General features: G+C 40.1%; 1 protein-coding gene and 1 non-coding gene across 4 annotated transcripts in view; both read left to right on the top strand.

Moving 5' to 3' along the window:
* Positions 1 to 701: 701 nt before the first annotated feature.
* FRMD5 (FERM domain containing 5) overlaps positions 702 to 19,374 on the top strand; it is a 347,282-nt gene continuing 328,609 nt past the window's right edge. For all 3 annotated transcript variants that reach the window (XM_036282185.1, XM_036282182.1, XM_036282177.1), the window contains exon 1: positions 702 to 1,019. In XM_036282185.1, coding sequence (XP_036138078.1) covers positions 918 to 1,019 — 102 coding nt within the window. In that variant the 5' untranslated portion in view covers positions 702 to 917. The remainder of the gene's footprint in view (positions 1,020 to 19,374) is intronic.
* Positions 17,388 to 17,494, top strand: LOC118621264. Its single transcript, XR_004957661.1, has one exon. It is a non-coding gene; the product is annotated as a U6 spliceosomal RNA (small nuclear RNA).

Genomic DNA, 19,374 nt, shown 5'->3' with positions numbered 1-19,374 from the left:
TGATCCATCGCATCCTCTGCTCCATACCGGCTGAAGGAGGACGCCCTAGTCTCCTCCTTTTGTCTTCTGAAAATAAAAGGAAGGAGGCAAAGGGTGTTAAGAGTGAAGGGTTTTTTAGGGGTTAAACCTGGGTGCTTAAGAACCTCCGCGAACCCTCCAATTTTCACTTAAGGAGCTCCTGTGAAACCGATGTTCTCCAAAACAACAGGGCTAAGGGCAGAGAGGCTCGTCCGCGAGACCTGGGATATAGAGCGCAGGTGGGGGCAGCCTCCTGGTCCAGGGCGGAAGGTGCCTACATTCTGCAGGTGCCAGAATTGTGATCTCGCACGGCCCCGGCTCCCGAGAGGGCGGGAACCGCGGCTTTGCAGGGTATAGGACTTGGCCTCCGAAGCAGAGCCCAAATGTATTCCGAACAGCAGACGTCGATCCAGCCGAGTGCCCACACCTGGCTCGGGGGAGGGAGAAAAAGCATTTGTAGGAACTGCAGGGGGTAAAAGAGCCCCTCGTTTGGAACGCCAGAGGGCTGGTCCAGCTTAGCTCTTTCCATGATTGCCTCCTTATCTTGTCCATCATTCTAATGCACTGTTTCTATTGGCTGTGGCATCTGCCACTCGGTTCCGCCGCGCTGACCCCCATTGGGCCTCCTCCGGCCGAGGCTCCGCCCCACGAGCTGGGCACCAGCATTGGGACGCTGTGGAGAGAGAGCGCGGCGCTGGCTCTAGGCTGGGGGAGGCGGTGGCGGAGAAGGAGGAGGAAAAGGAGGAGGAGCGGGGCCAGCAGGAGGCAGCAGCGGCGACCCGATTGGGGTGATGGTGCAGATGCCCGGGTTCGGCGCGGAGCTGCCCGGCTGAGGGGCGCCTAGTCCGTGGTCTGCAGCGCCGCGGCGTCTCTCCTGGGGGCGGCGGACGGGCGGGAAGATGCTGAGCAGGTTGATGAGCGGCAGTAGTAGGAGTCTGGAGCGCGAGTACAGCTGCACCGTGCGGCTGCTGGACGACAGCGAGTACACCTGCACCATCCAGGTCAGTGCCAAGCCGCTCTGCTCGCGGGACCCCCTCGTGCCCCGAGTCTAGTCAACTTGGCCCGTGGCCGCTGCCCGGGAGTCACCCCATACCCCAGCGCTTTGTCCTCCCAGGGCTGCGGAGGACGGCCCCGTTGCAGGGCGCCTCCGCCGGAGCCCCTGTCCGTGGCCGGGCAGTGGGTGCTTGGCGCCGCGGCGGGGCGAGTCCCGGCGTCCCGGACTTCCAACTCGTTCCCTTCTCTCTCCCGGGGTAAAGGCGCTCCATCCTGGCTCCTGGAGCCAGACCGGGTGGGGAGTATCTTCCGCGGGCGTGCGGAGGGAGGCGGGCAGGGCTGGAGACTCCTTTCCCGGCCGCCCCGTCGGGGAGCGTAGGCTTGGGCTCTCCAGCCCCGCAAGGATGGCCAGCAGGCTTTTCTTATCTCTCTCTGGTTGGAAGGATAATGGTGTATGTCATAATTTCCCCCCCAGTATTTGTGAGTCAGAGCTCTCCGAAGGTGGAACTGAACGCGCAGCCTTTGCAGAGTGGCCTATAGAAGGGAACCTAGCCAGCCCCTTGGGTGTTAAAGATTTAGGCCCCCCTCCTGCCGTTCGCTCCCCAAATCTTATTCTTTTGGGCAGTTCTGGGGGGCGTGTGGTGAAGATTTAGCAACAAGTCTCAGCGATTTGAGGGTTGACGGTGGAGGGAGAATCGGTGACTTAAAAAAAACGCCAACAATACGATAATGCTACACAGCATTTCTCCAGTACCTGGTATTTTTGAAGGGATTTTTAACAACCTCTGGTGTATGTTCCTTCACTGCTGCTGTGTGGCTCGTCAGGAGTAGTAGTATTAACCAGGAACGCAGTCACAGCCCTCTTTCCTTTTTATAAAGTCAGAGATAGAAAACATTGACAATGCTCCGGTATTTAGTTCAGCAGACGGGTGGATCCGCGCTCACTGCCGGAAACTGCTCTTTCTGGAGAAGCAAATTGAGTTGGACCCGCAGGGGTCTCACCTGATCCCTATTTCAACAAGAAATCAGAGGGCTTCTCGCCTCGGATGTGGCAGACAAAAACTGTCGTTCCCAGATCCTACCCTCTTTGTCTCCCTGCCTTACCCCCCCCCCCATTTATTATTATTATTTTTTTGCTGACAATGCTGAATAGCGGAAAATAGCGGTGTGTGAGAAAGCTGAGTAGTGTATGAGAGCAGCTGCCTCTGCTGACTCCGTGCTCAGTTCATCCTTCTCTCCTCTCCCCCTGACCCCAAAACTAGCCTTGGGCAGAAGTGATGACTGCTGCCAAGGATCCATGAGGGTAGAGAAAAAGAACAAAATCTCTTTTTAAGGCCACTTAAATACAGATTAAGCAGTCATAAAGATGCTAGCCATCAAGTGAAAGGATTGTTGTAGTTGAATATGATATAGAGATGCTATGTATTATTTCCTTAATAACTAAGTGGCATGCTACTTTTTGTTTCTGTTGTACCTTTATGTGTCATGTGCACTTTTTCTTTTTAGTGGGGGAGGAGAAAACATTGGGTTGACATTTTCATTACTTGAATACATTGTCTAGAGATTTTAAAGCATTTATCCTTTTGTTTTAAAATTTAAAGCTTTACACAATAGCATGCCAAGGGCAGTGCAAGATTTAGACTTCATGAGTCCTAAGAATACTTTTGGGGTATATCTATGGTGAAATACAATTTCCAGAACAGGTCATAAACTTTTGCCAAGGTCTAGAGTAAAAATGAAACACAGTTCATGTCTTCACTAGTCATAATCTTGTGGTTTTAAGGTATCACAATAAGGTGATTGGTTATTTTTCCCAGTTAGTAGAATCTTTAAAGTTGGTTGATTGGTATTATAATTGTGGGTAGTTTTTATTACCATTGAGAAAATACTATTTTTAAGTTAAGCAGAACTTACTGGATTTATGCTTACTATATGGTTGTGTTTATTTTAATTCAATGTTATAAAATTTAGAAAAATCAAAAATTGAAAATTAAGCTTGGTGTGACATGGCCATACTGTAATGTGTCCATTGTCTAGATATTGTTAATGATTGTACATTGTGATTCTTGCATGAAATCTAAAAAACACAGGACTTCTAAAGTATATGTAATATTGTTATTTTGGGGCACCACTATTGTGAATTGCTTTTGCTTTTACCTATGTGAGGAAGTGTAAGAAAAGACAGTATCTTTTGTTTATATAGCTTGTCTGAGCATTTATAGAGACTGAGCTTTTCTTAGCAACTTTTCCCCTTGTGCATTTGTGTGTGTGTGTGCGCACATGCACGCGTGTGTGTGATCAGTAGTGAAAGAAACTGTGAGCTACTTATTAAGTTAGAGCAATATTCCCAACATTTTAGGAATTGCAGTACTGTATATATATTTTTTAAAATTGGTGACAATTTAAACTCCTTTTCCTCAAAGTATTGTATGTCATATTTTTGTTTAAGGTATCTATTTCAGAAATATTTTAGTGCTTCTTGGGATCATTAGAGACCACTCAGAGTATTACAGAATCAGAGTTACAATAGCCACATTTGGCAAATTTTAGTTGTAGGAAATCCTGTCAAAAGAATTGGTCTGGCCTTTCATATTGCAGCAGTTAAACTGATCTGGCATTTCGGATGTGATTATTAAGGTGATGAAAATGCCTTATGTCCTCCAAATGAAGGTTGCCACAGTTACCAAACTATTCTCTTATTCTTTCTGATACGCAAATGTATTTGTAGACCATGAGAAATGAAAGTACATGTACATAGGAAGATTGTAGTGTAATTGCTCCCCTGTGAAGAACATTGTAACAGCTCCCTGCCAGTTTTGAAGGTCATTGTCTCATAAATGCAGATCTGGTCCATATTTTTTACACATTTGTTTCATTTTATGCATATCTATATTTAATTACCACATTTGTTACCTTATTTTGTTATTTTTTGGGGAGAAAATTAGCTAATAGCTTTGACTTCAGTATACCAAATGGAGTCATTTAAATAGTTAGGCATGTGATATCCTAAGGAATAGATTTTAAACTATCTTTCAGGTTATAATAGTTTATAAAATATTAAGAATATATATTGCATAAATGCCAGTAGAAATATGTTTTGAAAAATACACATTTTCAAGTCAGAAAGATTAATTGCTTTTGTGATTATTAAAAAGTAGAGCTACCCTAGAAATGAATTTGATTTTACTGGGAACATATTAAAATAACTACTGATTAAATAACTAGGTTAAATTAGTTTTTGAGGTTAAATAAGGTACTACCATTAATAAAATGTGTGTGTGTGCAGAGGCAGTTCTATAGTGGAACTAAGGTTTGGATTTGATTGTGGCTCAGCCACTTAGTAACTGTGGGACGTAGGGTAGGGAGGGAATATTAGGGGAAACAACAAATGTATTGAGCCCTGTACTTGCCAGCACTCTGAATATGTTATATTATCTCATGTACTTCAGAACATTATACCCATTGTACCAGCTGAAGAAAATGGGATTGTGGCTTGGTGGGAGAGCTGATATTTGTTGAATGGCCAGCTCTATACTAAGCTATCTGCTAGGTGCTTTGTTCATACCTTTCATCAACCATTTGAGAGGTAGGTGGTATTATCCTCATTTTACAAATGAAAGACAGGCCCAGACAAAGGGACTTGCTCAAAGCTAGCAGGTGGCTGTATTATATTTAAACCCTGATCCTTTTGTCTCTAAATCCCATCTTTGTTCCCTCTATCTGTTCTGCCTCCCTAAGTCACTTCACCTGTCTGTACCTTAATATCCTCATCTATAAAATGGGAATATTAATACTTATTTCACAGTAAAGAGAAAATTATTTGGAAATATTACAAATAATAAGGAACATTTAAACAGAGTAGTATATTATACTGACATTGTACCTTATTCTATGCAAATAAAAAATAGAATTGAGAAATGTTTTACTGAAGCTGTAAGCTCCTGTAAAAGGATTTCTGATAAATTTCAACAAAATTGTAAAATCCAAGGCTGGGATTATTGGAATCTTTATTAGAACTATTCTTTAAATTTTCAGAGTTCTGGTTTGCTTTCCTTCTACCCTACCAAGTCTTTGGCTTTAGAAGGGGCACTTACACCTGGTTTTATTAATGCAAAAGGGATGTTGTTAGAGAATTTGGATAATTTTATTCACGAAGGAAAACATAAAGCTATTTTCATTAATATTTTTAAAATTTTATTTAAAAGTAATGTGCTATCTCAAGATCTGTTATAATAACAAGACTAATTCTCGAAACTAAGGTAGTTCCAAAATTAGCCTTCTAGAATCCTAACAGCGCTTGTATTCTGTTTCTTAATTTGTGTATTAAAACATTATAGTATAAAATGAATGCAAATCATCCTTTTCATACAGAAGGTAAATTCTAGATGTGTATTTTTGCTCTTACTCTTTTTGTGTTTGAAAAAGTACTGTTTAAGGAAGTGTCAGTGGCATCCAAGAGAAACCTAGAAGTATTCAACACAGCAGATTTTATTCAATGGTATTTGTGTTAATTTGCATTCTATTAAACACTTGGTATGAATAAGCTAGATGAGGCAATTCAACATAGTGTAAAATAAAAGAGCATGTGGTTTTTGAGTCTTCTGTTTGTTACATTGTCCAAAAGCCTGTTTATCATGTCTGTGCTATCACTAATATGACACACACAAAAAGGGATGTTTGCCAAAATAAAATCAGACACCTAAAGACAAAAAGTAGTCAGTTTTATTATTTGTTGTGGTTTGTGTACAGGTATTAAAATGTGTAACTCAAAGTAAGAGGAAGCAAGGCATTGATTTTTTGAAGTGATTTACCAGTGATATAATAATTACTGTATTAAAATATTTTGGATTATTTTAAGAATTTTATTTTCAGGTAGATTATACCTCAGAACTTACAAAGGAGAGAGTAAGAGAAAACTGTAAATCATAAGCCCTAATAATTATAGTACCTAGTTCAGTGCTTTATGTAGTTATAGTTCAATAAATATTTGTTATTTGTTTGTGCTACCTGATTGCTATGTTAACTTCATCACTAAAATTTCTTATGCTTGAAAACAATAAACATTTTCTAACAACTGTTTAACCCTTTTATAGTTTCAACCCATTCATTTCCAAACATTTTAATCTGCAACCCCTCTCCCTGGTGAGAAGTACAGTATGTAAATGTGGTATTTTATTGAGCCTTCAAGGTCTCTGATAACCTTCTGCAATTATCTTTTGTTGAATTAGTGGAGCTCCAGTCTATAACTCCTATGATTTTTTTTATTTATCTTTTAGGATTTCAAGCTTTTCAGGTCCTTCTTCCCCCCATCTGTGGGTTTAGAAGACTTAGTTCAAATGAATTCTGTGTAGTGAAGTGCTTCTTGGAGCATTTGGTCTGGCAGAATTAAGCTATTGAGTACAGGGATTACCCCACTCACAGAAACCTCCTTTACTCCTTTCTCCTAAGTCAGTATCACCATAAAACAACCTCCTCACAGCCTCATTTTCTAACCTTTTGCCCCAATAGGAAGCGGGCCGTGCTTTCCAACCTGTTTTTAATTATGTCTATTTTAAGCTGACTTCAACTTCTTTCTGATAGCCTCATCTGTAACCTCTGGTCTGAGTCTGCAGACCCTGTTTCATGGAGCAGCCTCTTAGGGGTCACTCTTCTTCAGCTGTGCCTTGCCAGAGCTTGTACAACAAATGTGAATATAATGGAGGATTGGCAGCAACCGTTCACAGTTTCTGTATCTCACCTACATGGTGCTTAGGGAGGAGGGTGCTGCTCTCCTGGAGGCCAAGTGGCTGTTCTTGACCTCTCTGTTCTTTGGCCCTTGACCTTTAGGGCTCAGGCCAACCACCTTAATGGTTTTCTCATGTAACTGAGAAATATGAAGATTACTAAAGCGTCTCCAGTCCTTTGTTGCAGAGTGAATGGTGTTTTCCCTAAGCAAGCAAAACACTTTGTCATATGTCCATCGTAGCCAGGTGTTCTATTCTTTTAAGTTCCTAGACCCTGGTGGCAAATACAACTTTTTGAACTTTTACAAAAGTTTCAAATATAGGTGAAACCAAAGATAGACTAGGCAGAATGGTTTCTGTGGGAGGCCAACCTGTAGGTTTTAATTTATGGACCGCTTGCTTCCCAAGGCCACCTTATGATCCTCATTATTGTTTTCAATATTTTGAACAAGATAGGGCCCTTGCATTAGTCTTTCACCAATTTTAATTGCTGTACTATTTCTAAGAATGGTGTTTTACCCTTGTGGTCTTTCCAACTTAATTGTATCACGTCCTAGATTTGGAAGGTAGGAACTTAGAAAGACTCTTGGGCTTTTGCTTGCTAATGTCAAACTGAACACAACTTGTGTGAATCAAGTCCTCTAAGGAGATCCTTCCGTGCCATGCTCATACAGTCAAAATAACTAGGCCACATGCTTGGCAACTACTGAGTTTGTGTACAATAGCTCCATTCACTTGTCTACAGAAAACACCCCTTTGACAGTGATTATAGCTTTTATTCCCCCTCCTCTACTTTTGACTCCCTGCATAACCATGACCTCATCTGCTGGTCCATATTTACAGACACTCTAGACCACTCCAGAAATGCTTTAGGATTCATTCCTATATGTTAAGGATCATTTCAAAGCCTCAGACGACCACTGCTCACCGAGGGAAACCATTCAAGATCAGGACCAAACCTAGCTACTATGTCTTCTTAGAGCCATTTTACTGTGTCACAACTCGGGGGTTCTTTTCCTTTTGTAGAAATCGTGAACCCTGTTAAAAGCAAGGGGACTAGAGGAAGGGATGGGTTAAAAACAGTGGCCTCTCAAAGTGCATATGAGATCAGTTTCACCCGGGTACTTGTTAGAAATGCAAATTCTTGGCCCCATTGCAGACCTAGTGCATCAGAAACTTGGGAGATAGAGCTCAGGTCTATCTAGAGAACAAATCTTTCAAGTGAGTCTTAATGCTTGCCGACTTTTGAGAATCATTACTAATGAGTTATACAGATATTCAGTAGACAAAGTTGATGAGTCTTGTTGATTGACTGGATTTAAAAGGTGAGGGAGAAGGAGAAGCCAACAGTTAATCTCACATTTCTGACAATTAATTTTCTTCACAATGGCCTTAACTGATTCTCTACCTTAGTAAGGTAAAAGTTAGGTTATTTGCAGATATGCATACCTGCCTTCAAGTGGGCAGGATTCTAAAGATTCTACAGTAGGTCATATTTCCAATCCGATGCTCTCGTGTTTATTGGTTGTTTTTATTTTTTTATTCCCTGACATAAAAACAATATGATTATTTTATATTTGTATATTGATTTTCAAGAAAATCTTCACAACTTAAAGCACTGGGGGATTAGGAAGGAGTAAAGGCCCCTAAGGGCCGATGGATTGCAAATATATAAATAGCAAACTGTATAACATCCTGGAATTCAGGGCTAAGACAGTGATATTCTGTGGTGGTGCAAATGTGGGGGACTCAACATTAACAAATATTTCTCAAAGGAGGGAAGATTTGAACTAGGTCATAAAAGCATTCCAAAAGCAGAGAAAGGACTATGGTGGATAGGTAAAGGGCAATCCAGGCTGACAAAATAGCAGGGTACTTCTAGGTAGAAAAGCTAAAAATGTAAAACCAAATATACTTAGTCTTTTCTTTACTCTGGTACAGTTGAGTCAAACAACAGAAATCTACTTGTCTGGGTAAAAATTACCGTCAGCAAATTTCAGTCATTTTTGATGTGTGCAGTGGAGTCAGTTTAAACTAAAAATAAACACATAAAGCTGACATTGAATTAAATTTAATTCCAAAACTGTAAAATACAAATTAAGATTCTTCACACAGCAGTGGCACCATATAGAGAAAAGGTAGATTCAGATATCAATCTTAATCCTTCGGTTGCAGCAACTACATGTGAATTTTATTTCCAAGAGACCTCATTTCTGGCATCAGTTTAGTTATCTGACCAAAAAGAGGATATCAAATTCCAACATATAACTGATGTTTGACTGACACAGTGCCACCTAAATTGTGCATTAATAGTTAGGAAATGTGACCCGTGGAGCCCTGAAAGGCATACTTAGCACCTCTATTCCTAAACCTAAGTGGCCACCAAGAATAGCTTTGCTAGAAGATGGAGTGCTGCTTTGGATTCCCCAGTGAGCCCAGGCCTGCCAGCTCCAAAGTTCCCAGCCCTCCACAGGGTGCACTTTTAGCCCTCAAAACAATGCCAGGCTAGAGCTTTGGGAATGGGAACCTCCAAGAAAGCACTGTTTGGCATTTGGGCAATCAGTGTTCGGCAGAATGCCAATGCTAATAGGTTATTTTGCTTTGGAAAAGGAGAAAAAAGAAGGGACAGTCTAAAGACTGATGAATAGGGGAATGACTGACAATACAGGCACTCCACTTTGTTGGAGAGATTAAGGAGGCTTGCTGTGAAATGGTATTATGGGAGCCAGATAAATTAGCAAAGGCCCATAGGCCCAGGACCTAAAAGAAATAGGAAATAGTGGTACATCAAAACAGCATGCCCCAGGGCACACTCAAATGTCTGGCCACTTTCATTGAATTTGTAGTAGGAAAAAGCCAATCACTGAACTTTTCTAGTCTGGTATTACATCCAGGCACTCCATAGACAGGCAAATTATCCTTGGCCTTCAGGCAGGTGCAGAGCCTTCTTTCTCTATAGACTGATTTAACTCAGGAGCCCCTATTCTGCCCCAGCCTTATTTTGAGGACGCCTAAGTGGAAGAGTTGGCTTTAGGAGTCCCAAAGGATTTCAAAAACTCTAGGCAGGAGGTACTAGTAAGAATCTGCTTGGCCCGAGCCAAGCAGATAAGAACATTGATCACAACACAAGGAAGCAGAATTAATGACTTCACCTAAGGATCTCAAGTACTTCTAGGGGTAATTTAGGCTGTAGAAGGCATCCAGCCTGCCCTCTTTCAAATTTTTAGCTCTAGAAAAATCCAAAAGAACCCCGAGTTCTTATTGAATTGGACATTTGTGGGTCAGAAGAACTCCATGGTCTGGCAATAGTGCCTGGGATGTTATGAGGCATATCGAACCTGCATTTTCACAGTACACACTCATCTGTACAACAGAATATCCCATCAGCTCTTTGGGAGGATACTCAGAGGAAATTTGACTGTTGAGAGATAAAAGTCTGGTCAAAACATAAGGTAGATCCAGCACTACAATACAGCTTCATCAATCTTTGCCAGGCTTTAGATTTCAATACATGTGAACTAGGTTTAAAAAAAAAGTGAATGGGAGTTGGCTCGGTATAGCTGCAGGACAAAAGATACTGAACCAACTACTGTAGTGTCAGATTTCATAAGTAGCAAAGATGATATGAAAATAGACACTTTCTTTGCTTATTTTTAAATACACCTTTGCTAATTTAGATAAACTTGTTTAAATAAATAACCACAGTACAGAGAGCACTTCTAAGAATTGTTTTCTAATAATTTTTATGGTAAGGAGAACACATTACCCATATTCCAGTTTTAATATTGGATATGCTATATAATCTGATTATTTTAAGAGACAGATATTATATTGTTTTGCTGCAGATTAAATCTTTTAGTGTGTCATTATAAAATATGGACTATTCCTAGAACTCATATAATATACCTTTAGTTTCTGGTTGAAAGAAAATGATGGAAGTGAATAAATTTTACTTTCTCTTTACTTCCGGATTCCACAATTTTATTTCCTACCACCTTTTCTGACACAATAGCTCTTCTCTTTGTCTCTTATTATCTCGTTTGTCTTATGCTAATTTATACTTTGGTTCACTCATTTAATACAGTCTCTTATCACTATTTCTGATTTTCTGATTGCCACTACTGCTAAGCTATACCTTTGCTTATGGTCAAATTCTTTGTGTGGTGGCCTTACCTTTTATGTTGGTGGTGGCGGGAGGTGTTAAAAAACGTTCAGTTGTAGCCCTGGCCGGTTTGGCTCAGTGGTTAGAGCATCGTCCTGCGGTCCAGAGAGACCTGGGTTTGGTTCCCGCTAGGGGCACGTACTTCGATTGCAGTTTGTCCCCGGCCCTGTTTGGTTGTGTGGGTGGCAGCCACTCGATGTGTCCCTTTCACGTAGATCTTTCTCTCTCTCTCTCTTCCTCTCTCTCCCTCCCACTCTACCTGTACTAAAAATGGAAAATGTCCTCGGGTGAGGATTTAAAAAAAAAAAAAAAGTTCATTTGTAACACTAAAACAATGATATACGTCCTTTAATTTGAACACAAGAGTATTGTGTATTTTAATTACTTGGAGCTTAAGATAATACTAACAAATATTTATATGAAGTGGCATCTTGGGGCAGGACTGAATATTGTATGTTCAGAATTTTCTGTTAACTTTTTTGCAATTATTTCTTTTTTTTTTTTATCCTCACCTGAGGAGAGGACATTTTTCCATTTTTCGTTCAGGTAGAGTGGGAGGGAGAGAGAGGAACAGATATAGAGAGAGAAACATCGATGTGAAAGGAACACACCGGGTGGCTGCCACCCGCACGACCCACCAGGGCCGGGGACAAACTGCAACCGAGGTACATGCCCTTAGCGGGAACCGAACCCTGGTCTCTCAGGACCGCAGGCTGACGCTCTAACCGCTGAGCCAAACCGGCCAGGGCTGCAATTATTTCTTAATGGATGAATAGACCCAATGAAGCTCTATGTCTACTGTGACTTCAGGTGTAGCACTTAGGGACTGAGTGGACATCGTGACTGCTCATGACTAGGCAAGTCTTTACTCTAGACAGCAGAAGTTAGTGAAATTGGAGGAAGATGGAAAAGAATTGACTGCAGGGAGATGCAAAAGATAAAAATCTAAGACATAGTTGGGATGGAGCAGGATGAGCCATAAGCAGAAATATCTGGTTGGAATCTGGAGGGAGAATCTGAAGAAGCAGATTGGGGATAATGAAAGGATATTGGAGATCTCTTTTTCTGTTTTTTCAGTTGTGTGTGATAGTAGAGGCCTAATGGTTTAAAGCTTACTGGACTTGCCCTCCAGGTGGGAGTGATATGTAAAATATTAAACTATCAATGAGTCATAGTGAATACCTTACTAACTAAGACTGCTCGAGTGCACTGAAGCTGGGTCTAGGGCCTTCCGCTGGGTCAGACACTATTTAGTGCTAAGTCATGGAGGTGGGGTTGAGGAAAGTCCCAGGGAAGAGAGGAGAAGCCTCTCAGGGCAGTGGCTATTTGCTGACTGGTAGAAAAATATTTCAGTATTTTAATAACCAGCAGGGTTGTATTGGAGCACAACAAAGCTGAATTCACTCCTCACTCCATCAGACTTCTGTCAAGTGGGATAAAATGGGAACTTGCAAGAAGCTATAAGTGCTCAAGTGTTCTTGAGGTACGATAGGGATCTCAATTAATTCCGTCTTCTTTTTATTTATTTATTTGTTTGTTTGTTTGTTTTTGTTACTGATGTTTCTCATTTTTCCCCCATTGACACTCCCCTTCTCTTCCCCCCGCCCCCTCCGCAGCTTTGTTGTCTATGTTCATTGGTCATGCATACATGCATGTAAGTTCTGTGGTTTACCTCTTCCACCCCAACCCCCCCTCCTCTGAGGCTTTTCAGTCTGTATCCCACCTCTATGTCTCTGGTTAATTTTGTTCAGCAGTTTGTTTAGTTTATTATATTCTACAAATAAGTGAGATCATGTGATATTTGTCTTTCTCTGCTTGGCTTGTTTCACTTAGCATAATGCTCTCCAGGTCCTTCCATGCCATCTCAAAGGATAAGAGATCTTTCTTTCTTACAGCTGCATAGTACTCCATTGTGTACATGTACCACAGCTTTTTTATCCACTCATCTACTGATGGACATGTGGGCTGTTTCCAGATCTTAGCTATTGTAAATAGTGCTACTATGAACATAGGGGTACATATATTCTTTCTGATTGGTGTTTCAGGTTTTTTAGGGTATATTCCTAGAAGTAGGATCATCAGTCTTATTCTTTCTACTGTAGCTTCAGTGGTGGCAGGCATCAGAGCCTCCTACATTGCCTGCCTTGGTTCTCATTTGTATTTGCCAGCTATGGGCTCAAATGGGCTAGGCTTTACCCTCCTGTGGAGCAGTGGGCCCATTTCTATCTTTCCCATGCTTCCAAAATGCAACTCTGATCATTTCTTTTAAAAATCTTTCAAGCTTTTCCCATTGCCTACTGGATAACAGCCTTTTAGCTTTTGTTTCCTAGCATCCTACATATGATTTTTCTCCTGCTGCAGGAATCATCAGCCTCTCATCACATCACCTTCTTATTCCATGGTGAACTCCCTCCCCAGTGTTGCTGGGCAGTGCCTTGGGGGACCTTGTTATCATATTTACCACACTGAAATGTAAATATTACTTATAAGTCTGCCTCTCTTTAGACAGTGAACTGTTTGAAAAGCAGAGATTAAATCTTTATACTGTTAGTAGCTAAGGTCTTACCTGGGGCTAACTAAAGTTTGATTGTAAATGTGCATGAATGAAAGTGTTGCCTCTGATAAGAGGATTATTAATAATGCAAATGTAAAGTTACCTCTGATTTGAGCTGAATAGATTTTAAAAACTGAACACATCAGACTTTCTGGTCTTTCGAGTTATGTTATAGTGACTTTAAAAAAGGTGATTGGCCCTGGCCAGTTTGGCTCAGCGGTTAAAGCGTCGGCCTGCGGTCCTGAGAGACCCGGGTTCGGTTCCCGCTAAGGGCACGTACTTCGGTTGCAGTTTGTCCCCGGCCCTGGTTGGTCGTGCGGGTGGCAGCCACTCGATGTGTCCCTTCACGTCGATGTTTCTCTCTCTCTCCCTTCCTCTCTCTCCCTCCCACTCTATCTGTACAAAAAATGGAAAAATATCCTCGGTGAGGATAAAAATAAAAAAAAATAAAATAAAAAAGGTGATTGATTAGTGGTGATTGTGCAACTCTAAGAATATACTATAAACCACTGAATTGTACACTTTAAATGTGACTTATATCTCAATTTACACACCAATTTCTTGGTTTTGATAATATACTATAGTTATATAAGATGTTACCATTGAGGAAAACTGGGGGAGACATCTTTATAGTAGTTTTGCAATTTCTTGTGAGTCTATATTATATTTTTAAAAGGTGATTAAGTTAGTTTTCCTGAAAAAATATGTTTGTTTATATTTAGTTAGGATTTATGGTTCAAAATGACTATAAACATTTTCTCACCCTGGCCAGTTAGGCTCAGCAATTAGAACGTTCGCTTTCGGACCACAGAGTCACAGGCTTGATACCTCAATTACGGTTGGATCCCTGGCCCTGGAAAGCAACCAATCGATGTGTCTCTCTCACATCGATGTTTCTCTCTCTCTCTCTCTCTCTCTTTTCCTCTCTCTCCTTCTCTAAGCCTCTTTTTTCCTCCCCACTTCCCACTTTATCTGAAATATTCTCGGGTCAGGATTAAAAAAAAAAAAAGTTTTCTCACTTGATTAGAATCCAGCTACTTTCAAAATTATGTAAGATTATTTATAAGTAGATACGTTTTGACATATGACACTTGCAAAGAAAATAAAGTCAATTATAGACTAATAAAAAGATAAATTAAGGGTTTAGAAATGATATCTCAGTAGTCTGTTTTTGCCTCTTTAATTTTTCTATTATTGTCTGTTCCTCTTCCTATAATATTTTTCTGACATGATTACAATGAAAATAAATGTATTGATTTATTATGCATACATGATGCCATTATTGGTTTTAGAGTTATTTGATAAAATGCCCGTATTATATATTTTAATTGTAATATGTGTTAATTGAGCCATTTAAAAATTTATTGAGTACTTACTGTGTTTTGGGCTCTGTGATTAACACTTTATGTACACTCTTTTATTTAATCCTACCCATCTGATAGAAAATATTATTGTCCCTAATTACAGACGAGTACAATAAGGCTTACAGATGTTAAATAACTTGCTTAATGTCATACAGCTAGTCAGTGGGGGAAGCTGGGGTTCTGTATGACCTTCTTTCTTACTGTTCTGTGAGGAAGCAGGGAATGTGGTGCAATGGAAAAAATACTGATTTGTGGGAGTTGGGAGACCTGTGTTAAAGCCAGACTCTCTGACTGATTAACTTTGAGGCCTTGAGCAGGTAACAACTTCTCAGGTGCAGCTTAAAGTCTCATCTGTAAAATGAGGCTCAAATCGGAGACCCCCTTCGCTCTCTTTTAGCACAAACATTCTGTAGTTCACTAGAAACATGTCTGTGGCTCAATAGTGTTTTTCTTTGTGTTCTCACTGTAAAGAATATTCTTTAAAAATGCAAATATTCCTCTTAGAGAAAGAAAGAATGTCAGTGGAAGAACTTGGTAACTGTTTCAGTCTGTGATCTGACCTTTAGTTTTACAGAACACAAAATACAGTTTTATCTACTCATTCAACACCGATCACATCATGCTAATCAAAATCATAAGAGCTTTTTTTTTTTGGTAACCCAGAATCTCAATTTGTTTGTTATATTGGGGTAGTGAATACTAGTTTCTGCCATTGTAGGCACTTTTTTTTAGAATCAGAGACTTTGGAAGACCAAATTAGAAAGTTGTTTTGGAAGGCAAAGGGAATCAAAAGGTATTGAAGGATATTCTTCTAGGTTGTATAAAACCTATAATATATCTCTGTCCCATAGTAGAGTTCTAGTCATTATGTATCTACCAGAATCAGTTTTTCTGTCTCCCTAAATAGTAATTACTAAATGCTGATAAAGTCTTCTCTTTAGCCCTTCCTCTACTTCCTGAAGATTATTGTATATATGTTAATAATGCAGCTTTAATTTTTCTTTTTTAAAAAGTGTATCACAGTCTAGAGGATATACTCTGCTTTGATCAGACTTGGGTGTTTCAACAATTAAAAAAAATGGCCCAGCCGATGTGGCTCAGTGGTTGAGCATCGACCCATGCACCAAGAGGTCGCCAGTTCGATTCCTAGTCAGGGCACATGCCCAGGTTGTGGGCCAAATCCCCAGTGAGGGGCATGCAGGAGGCAGCCAATTGATGTTCTCTCTCACTGCTGTTTTTATCTCTCTCCTCTCTCTCTCTAAAATCAGTTTAAAAAAAAGAAAAAACAATGTTCAAGACCCTATTTTAAAGGCCCTTTTCTCCCCTAAGTTAGTGAATTTGGCCAGATAACATTTAAAAATTTTATGTTGACTTTTACTAGTACATCTTTTTGAGGGGTGCGGCTTTTTTTTTTCTTATCCTCACTGGAGGACATTTTTGCATTTATCTTCAGATAGAGTGGGGGGGGGGCATTGATGCAAGAGAGACACATCGAGTGGTTGCCACCCATGCAATCCCAACTGGAGCAGGAGACAAACCGCAACCGAGGTATGTGCCCTTAGTGGGAACTGAACCCAGGACTCTCTGGTCCATGGGCCGATGCTCTAACCGCTGAGCCAAACCAGCCAGAGCAAGGGGGGCCTTTTTAAAATACTCTGATCTCAAATTATAAGGTGAGGTTCTGCCATGGTCCTCATGTATATGACTACGTTTTTACTCTATCATAGGCAATATTGATATCCATAGGAGGCATATTACACATCTGTTATGGAACATGAGTTAATTCTGATGTATTTTAAAGGTTTCTTTTGCTCTTGTTTTCAATACTTCTCCTACAGTGTAAACTTAACTTTTTTAAAAATTCAGATTTATTGGGGTACAATTTACATAGAGTAAAATTCACACTTTTATAGGTGTACATTTCTTTGAATTTTGACAAATATATATAGGTTGTGTAACTACCATATATAGACTATTTTCACCACCCCATAAAGTTACCTTATGTCCCTTTATGGCAGCCACTAATCTGATTTTGGTCCTTATAGTTTTGCCTTTTCTACAATGTCATAAAATAAAATTATACAGTATGTAATTTTTTTAGTCTGGCTGCTTTCACTTAGCATAGTGCTTTTTTGAGATACAAATTACATATAATAAAGTTCATCCATTAAAGGTATACAATTCAATAGTTTTTAGTATATTTACAGAGTTGTGCAATCATCCAGCATAAGCTAATTTTAGAACATTTATTTATTAAAAATCTTTTTTTCTTTATTGATTTTAGAGAGGAAGTGAGAGGGAGAGATAGAAACATCGATGAGAGAGAACATCGACTGGCCACCTCCTGCATGCCCCCCTTTGGGTATAGGCCTACAACCTGGGCATGTGCCCTGACCAGGAATTGAAACAGCGACCTTTGGTGCATGGGTCAACACTCAACCACTGAGCCACACTGGCTGGGCTAATTTTAGAACATTTATATCACCCCAGAAAGAAACCTTGTACCCATGATCAGTCACTCCCATTTCCTATTTATTTTCTCCCAACTCTCTGTCCATGTAAACACTAATCTAGTGCTCGCTTCAGCAGCACATATACTAAAACTGGAACGATACAGAGAAGATTAGCATGGCCCCTGTACAACAATGACACACAGATTCGTGAAGCATTTCATATTTTTCTTTTTTTGTTTTAATCCTCACTTGAGGACATTTTTCTATTTTTTGTTCAGATAGAGTGGGAGGGAGAGAGAGGAAGAGAGAGAGAGAAACATTGACATGAAAGGGACACATCGAGTTGTTGCTACCCGCATGACCCAACCAGGGCCAGGGGCAAACTACAACTGAGGTACGTGCCCTTAGCGGGAACCGAACCCAGGTCTCTCTGGACCGCAGACCGACGCTGTAACCATTGACCCACACTGGCCAGGGCGCATTCCATATTTTTCAAAAGGAAGACAAAGAACCCAAATGAAAAATGGGCAGAGGACCTAAATAGACACTTCTCCAAACAGGACATACAAATGGCCAAGAGACATATGAAGAAATGTTCAACATCACTAATCATCAGAGAGATGCAAATTTAAACAACTATGAGGTATCACCTCACACCTGTCAGAATGGCTACCATCAACAAATCATCAAACAACAAGTGTTGGCGAGGGTGTGGAGAAAAGGGGACTCTAGTACACTGCTGGTGGGAATGCAGACTGGTGCAGCCACTATGGAAAACACTATGGTGTTACCTCGAAAAATTAAAAATTGAATTTCCATTTGATCCAGTAATCCCTCTTTTAGGAATATATCCTAAGAAGCCTGAAACACCAATCAGAAAGAATATATGTATCCCCCTGTTCATAACACCACTATTTACAATAGCTAAGATCTGGAAACAGCCCAAGTGTCCATCGGTAGACGAATGGATAAAAAAGTTGTGGTACATATACACAATGGAGTACTATGAAGCTATAAGAAAGAAAGATCTCTTATTCTTTGAGATGACATGGAGGGACCTGGAAAGTATTATCCTAAGTGAAACAAGCCAAGCAGAAAAAGAAAAATACCACATGATCTCACTTTTTTGTGGAATATAATGAACATAACAGTCTGAGGAATAGGGTAGACCCAGAGACGTGGAAGTGGGGTACTGACTGACAACCCTCAGAAGAGGGGGTGGTGGGGGAGGGAAGAGATAAACCACAGATCTTATATGCATGTACGCATAACCAATGGACATGGTCAACAAAGCCGGGTATGGGGTGGGGAGAATGGGAAGGAGGGTGTCTGGGGGAAAAAAGGAGAAATATCTGTAACAAAAATAAATTAATAAAAAAATTAAAAAATAAATATGTAAATAAATAACACTAATCTACTTTTTTGTTTCTATAGATTTGATTTATCTGGACATTTAACATAAATAGTATTGTACCATAGATGGTCTTTTGTAACTGACTTCTTTAACTTTGTATGATATTGCAGCTTATCCAAGTAGTAATTTATATTAATACTTCATTCTTTTTTACTGTCAAATAATTTCCCATTGTATGGATATATTCCATTTTATAATCATCAGTTGATGGACATTTGCATTGTTCCACTTTTGGGCTATTATAGATAATTCTGTGAGCATGTATGTACAAGTTTTTGTGTGGATGTATGTTTTCATTTCTCTTGGATAGATATCTAGGAGTGAAATTGTGGATTGTATGGTAACATGATGTTTAATGTTTGAGGAATTGCCAAACATTTTTTCAAAGTAGCTGCATGAGGCTTCCAATTTCTGCACATCCTCACCAATCCTAACTATTATTTGTCTTTTTTATTATAGCCATTCTAGTAGTATCTTATTGTGGCTTTGATTTGCATTTCCCTAATGACTAAAGATGTTTTTTAATGTGCTTATTAGCCATTTGTATATCATTTTTTTGAGTAATGTCTATTCAAATCTTTTGTCCATTTGAAAGATGGGATTTGTCACCCGGTCGGTGTAGCTCAGTGGATTGAGCATCATCCCATGGACTGAGAGGTACTTGTTCGATTACTGGTCAGGGCACATGCCTGG

The sequence above is a fragment of the Molossus molossus genome, unplaced genomic scaffold, assembly GCF_014108415.1.
Source record: "Molossus molossus isolate mMolMol1 unplaced genomic scaffold, mMolMol1.p scaffold_m16_p_1, whole genome shotgun sequence".
In the NCBI taxonomy this organism is placed as follows: Eukaryota; Metazoa; Chordata; class Mammalia; order Chiroptera; family Molossidae; genus Molossus; species Molossus molossus.
This window is presented reverse-complemented; position numbering and strand designations above follow the sequence as displayed.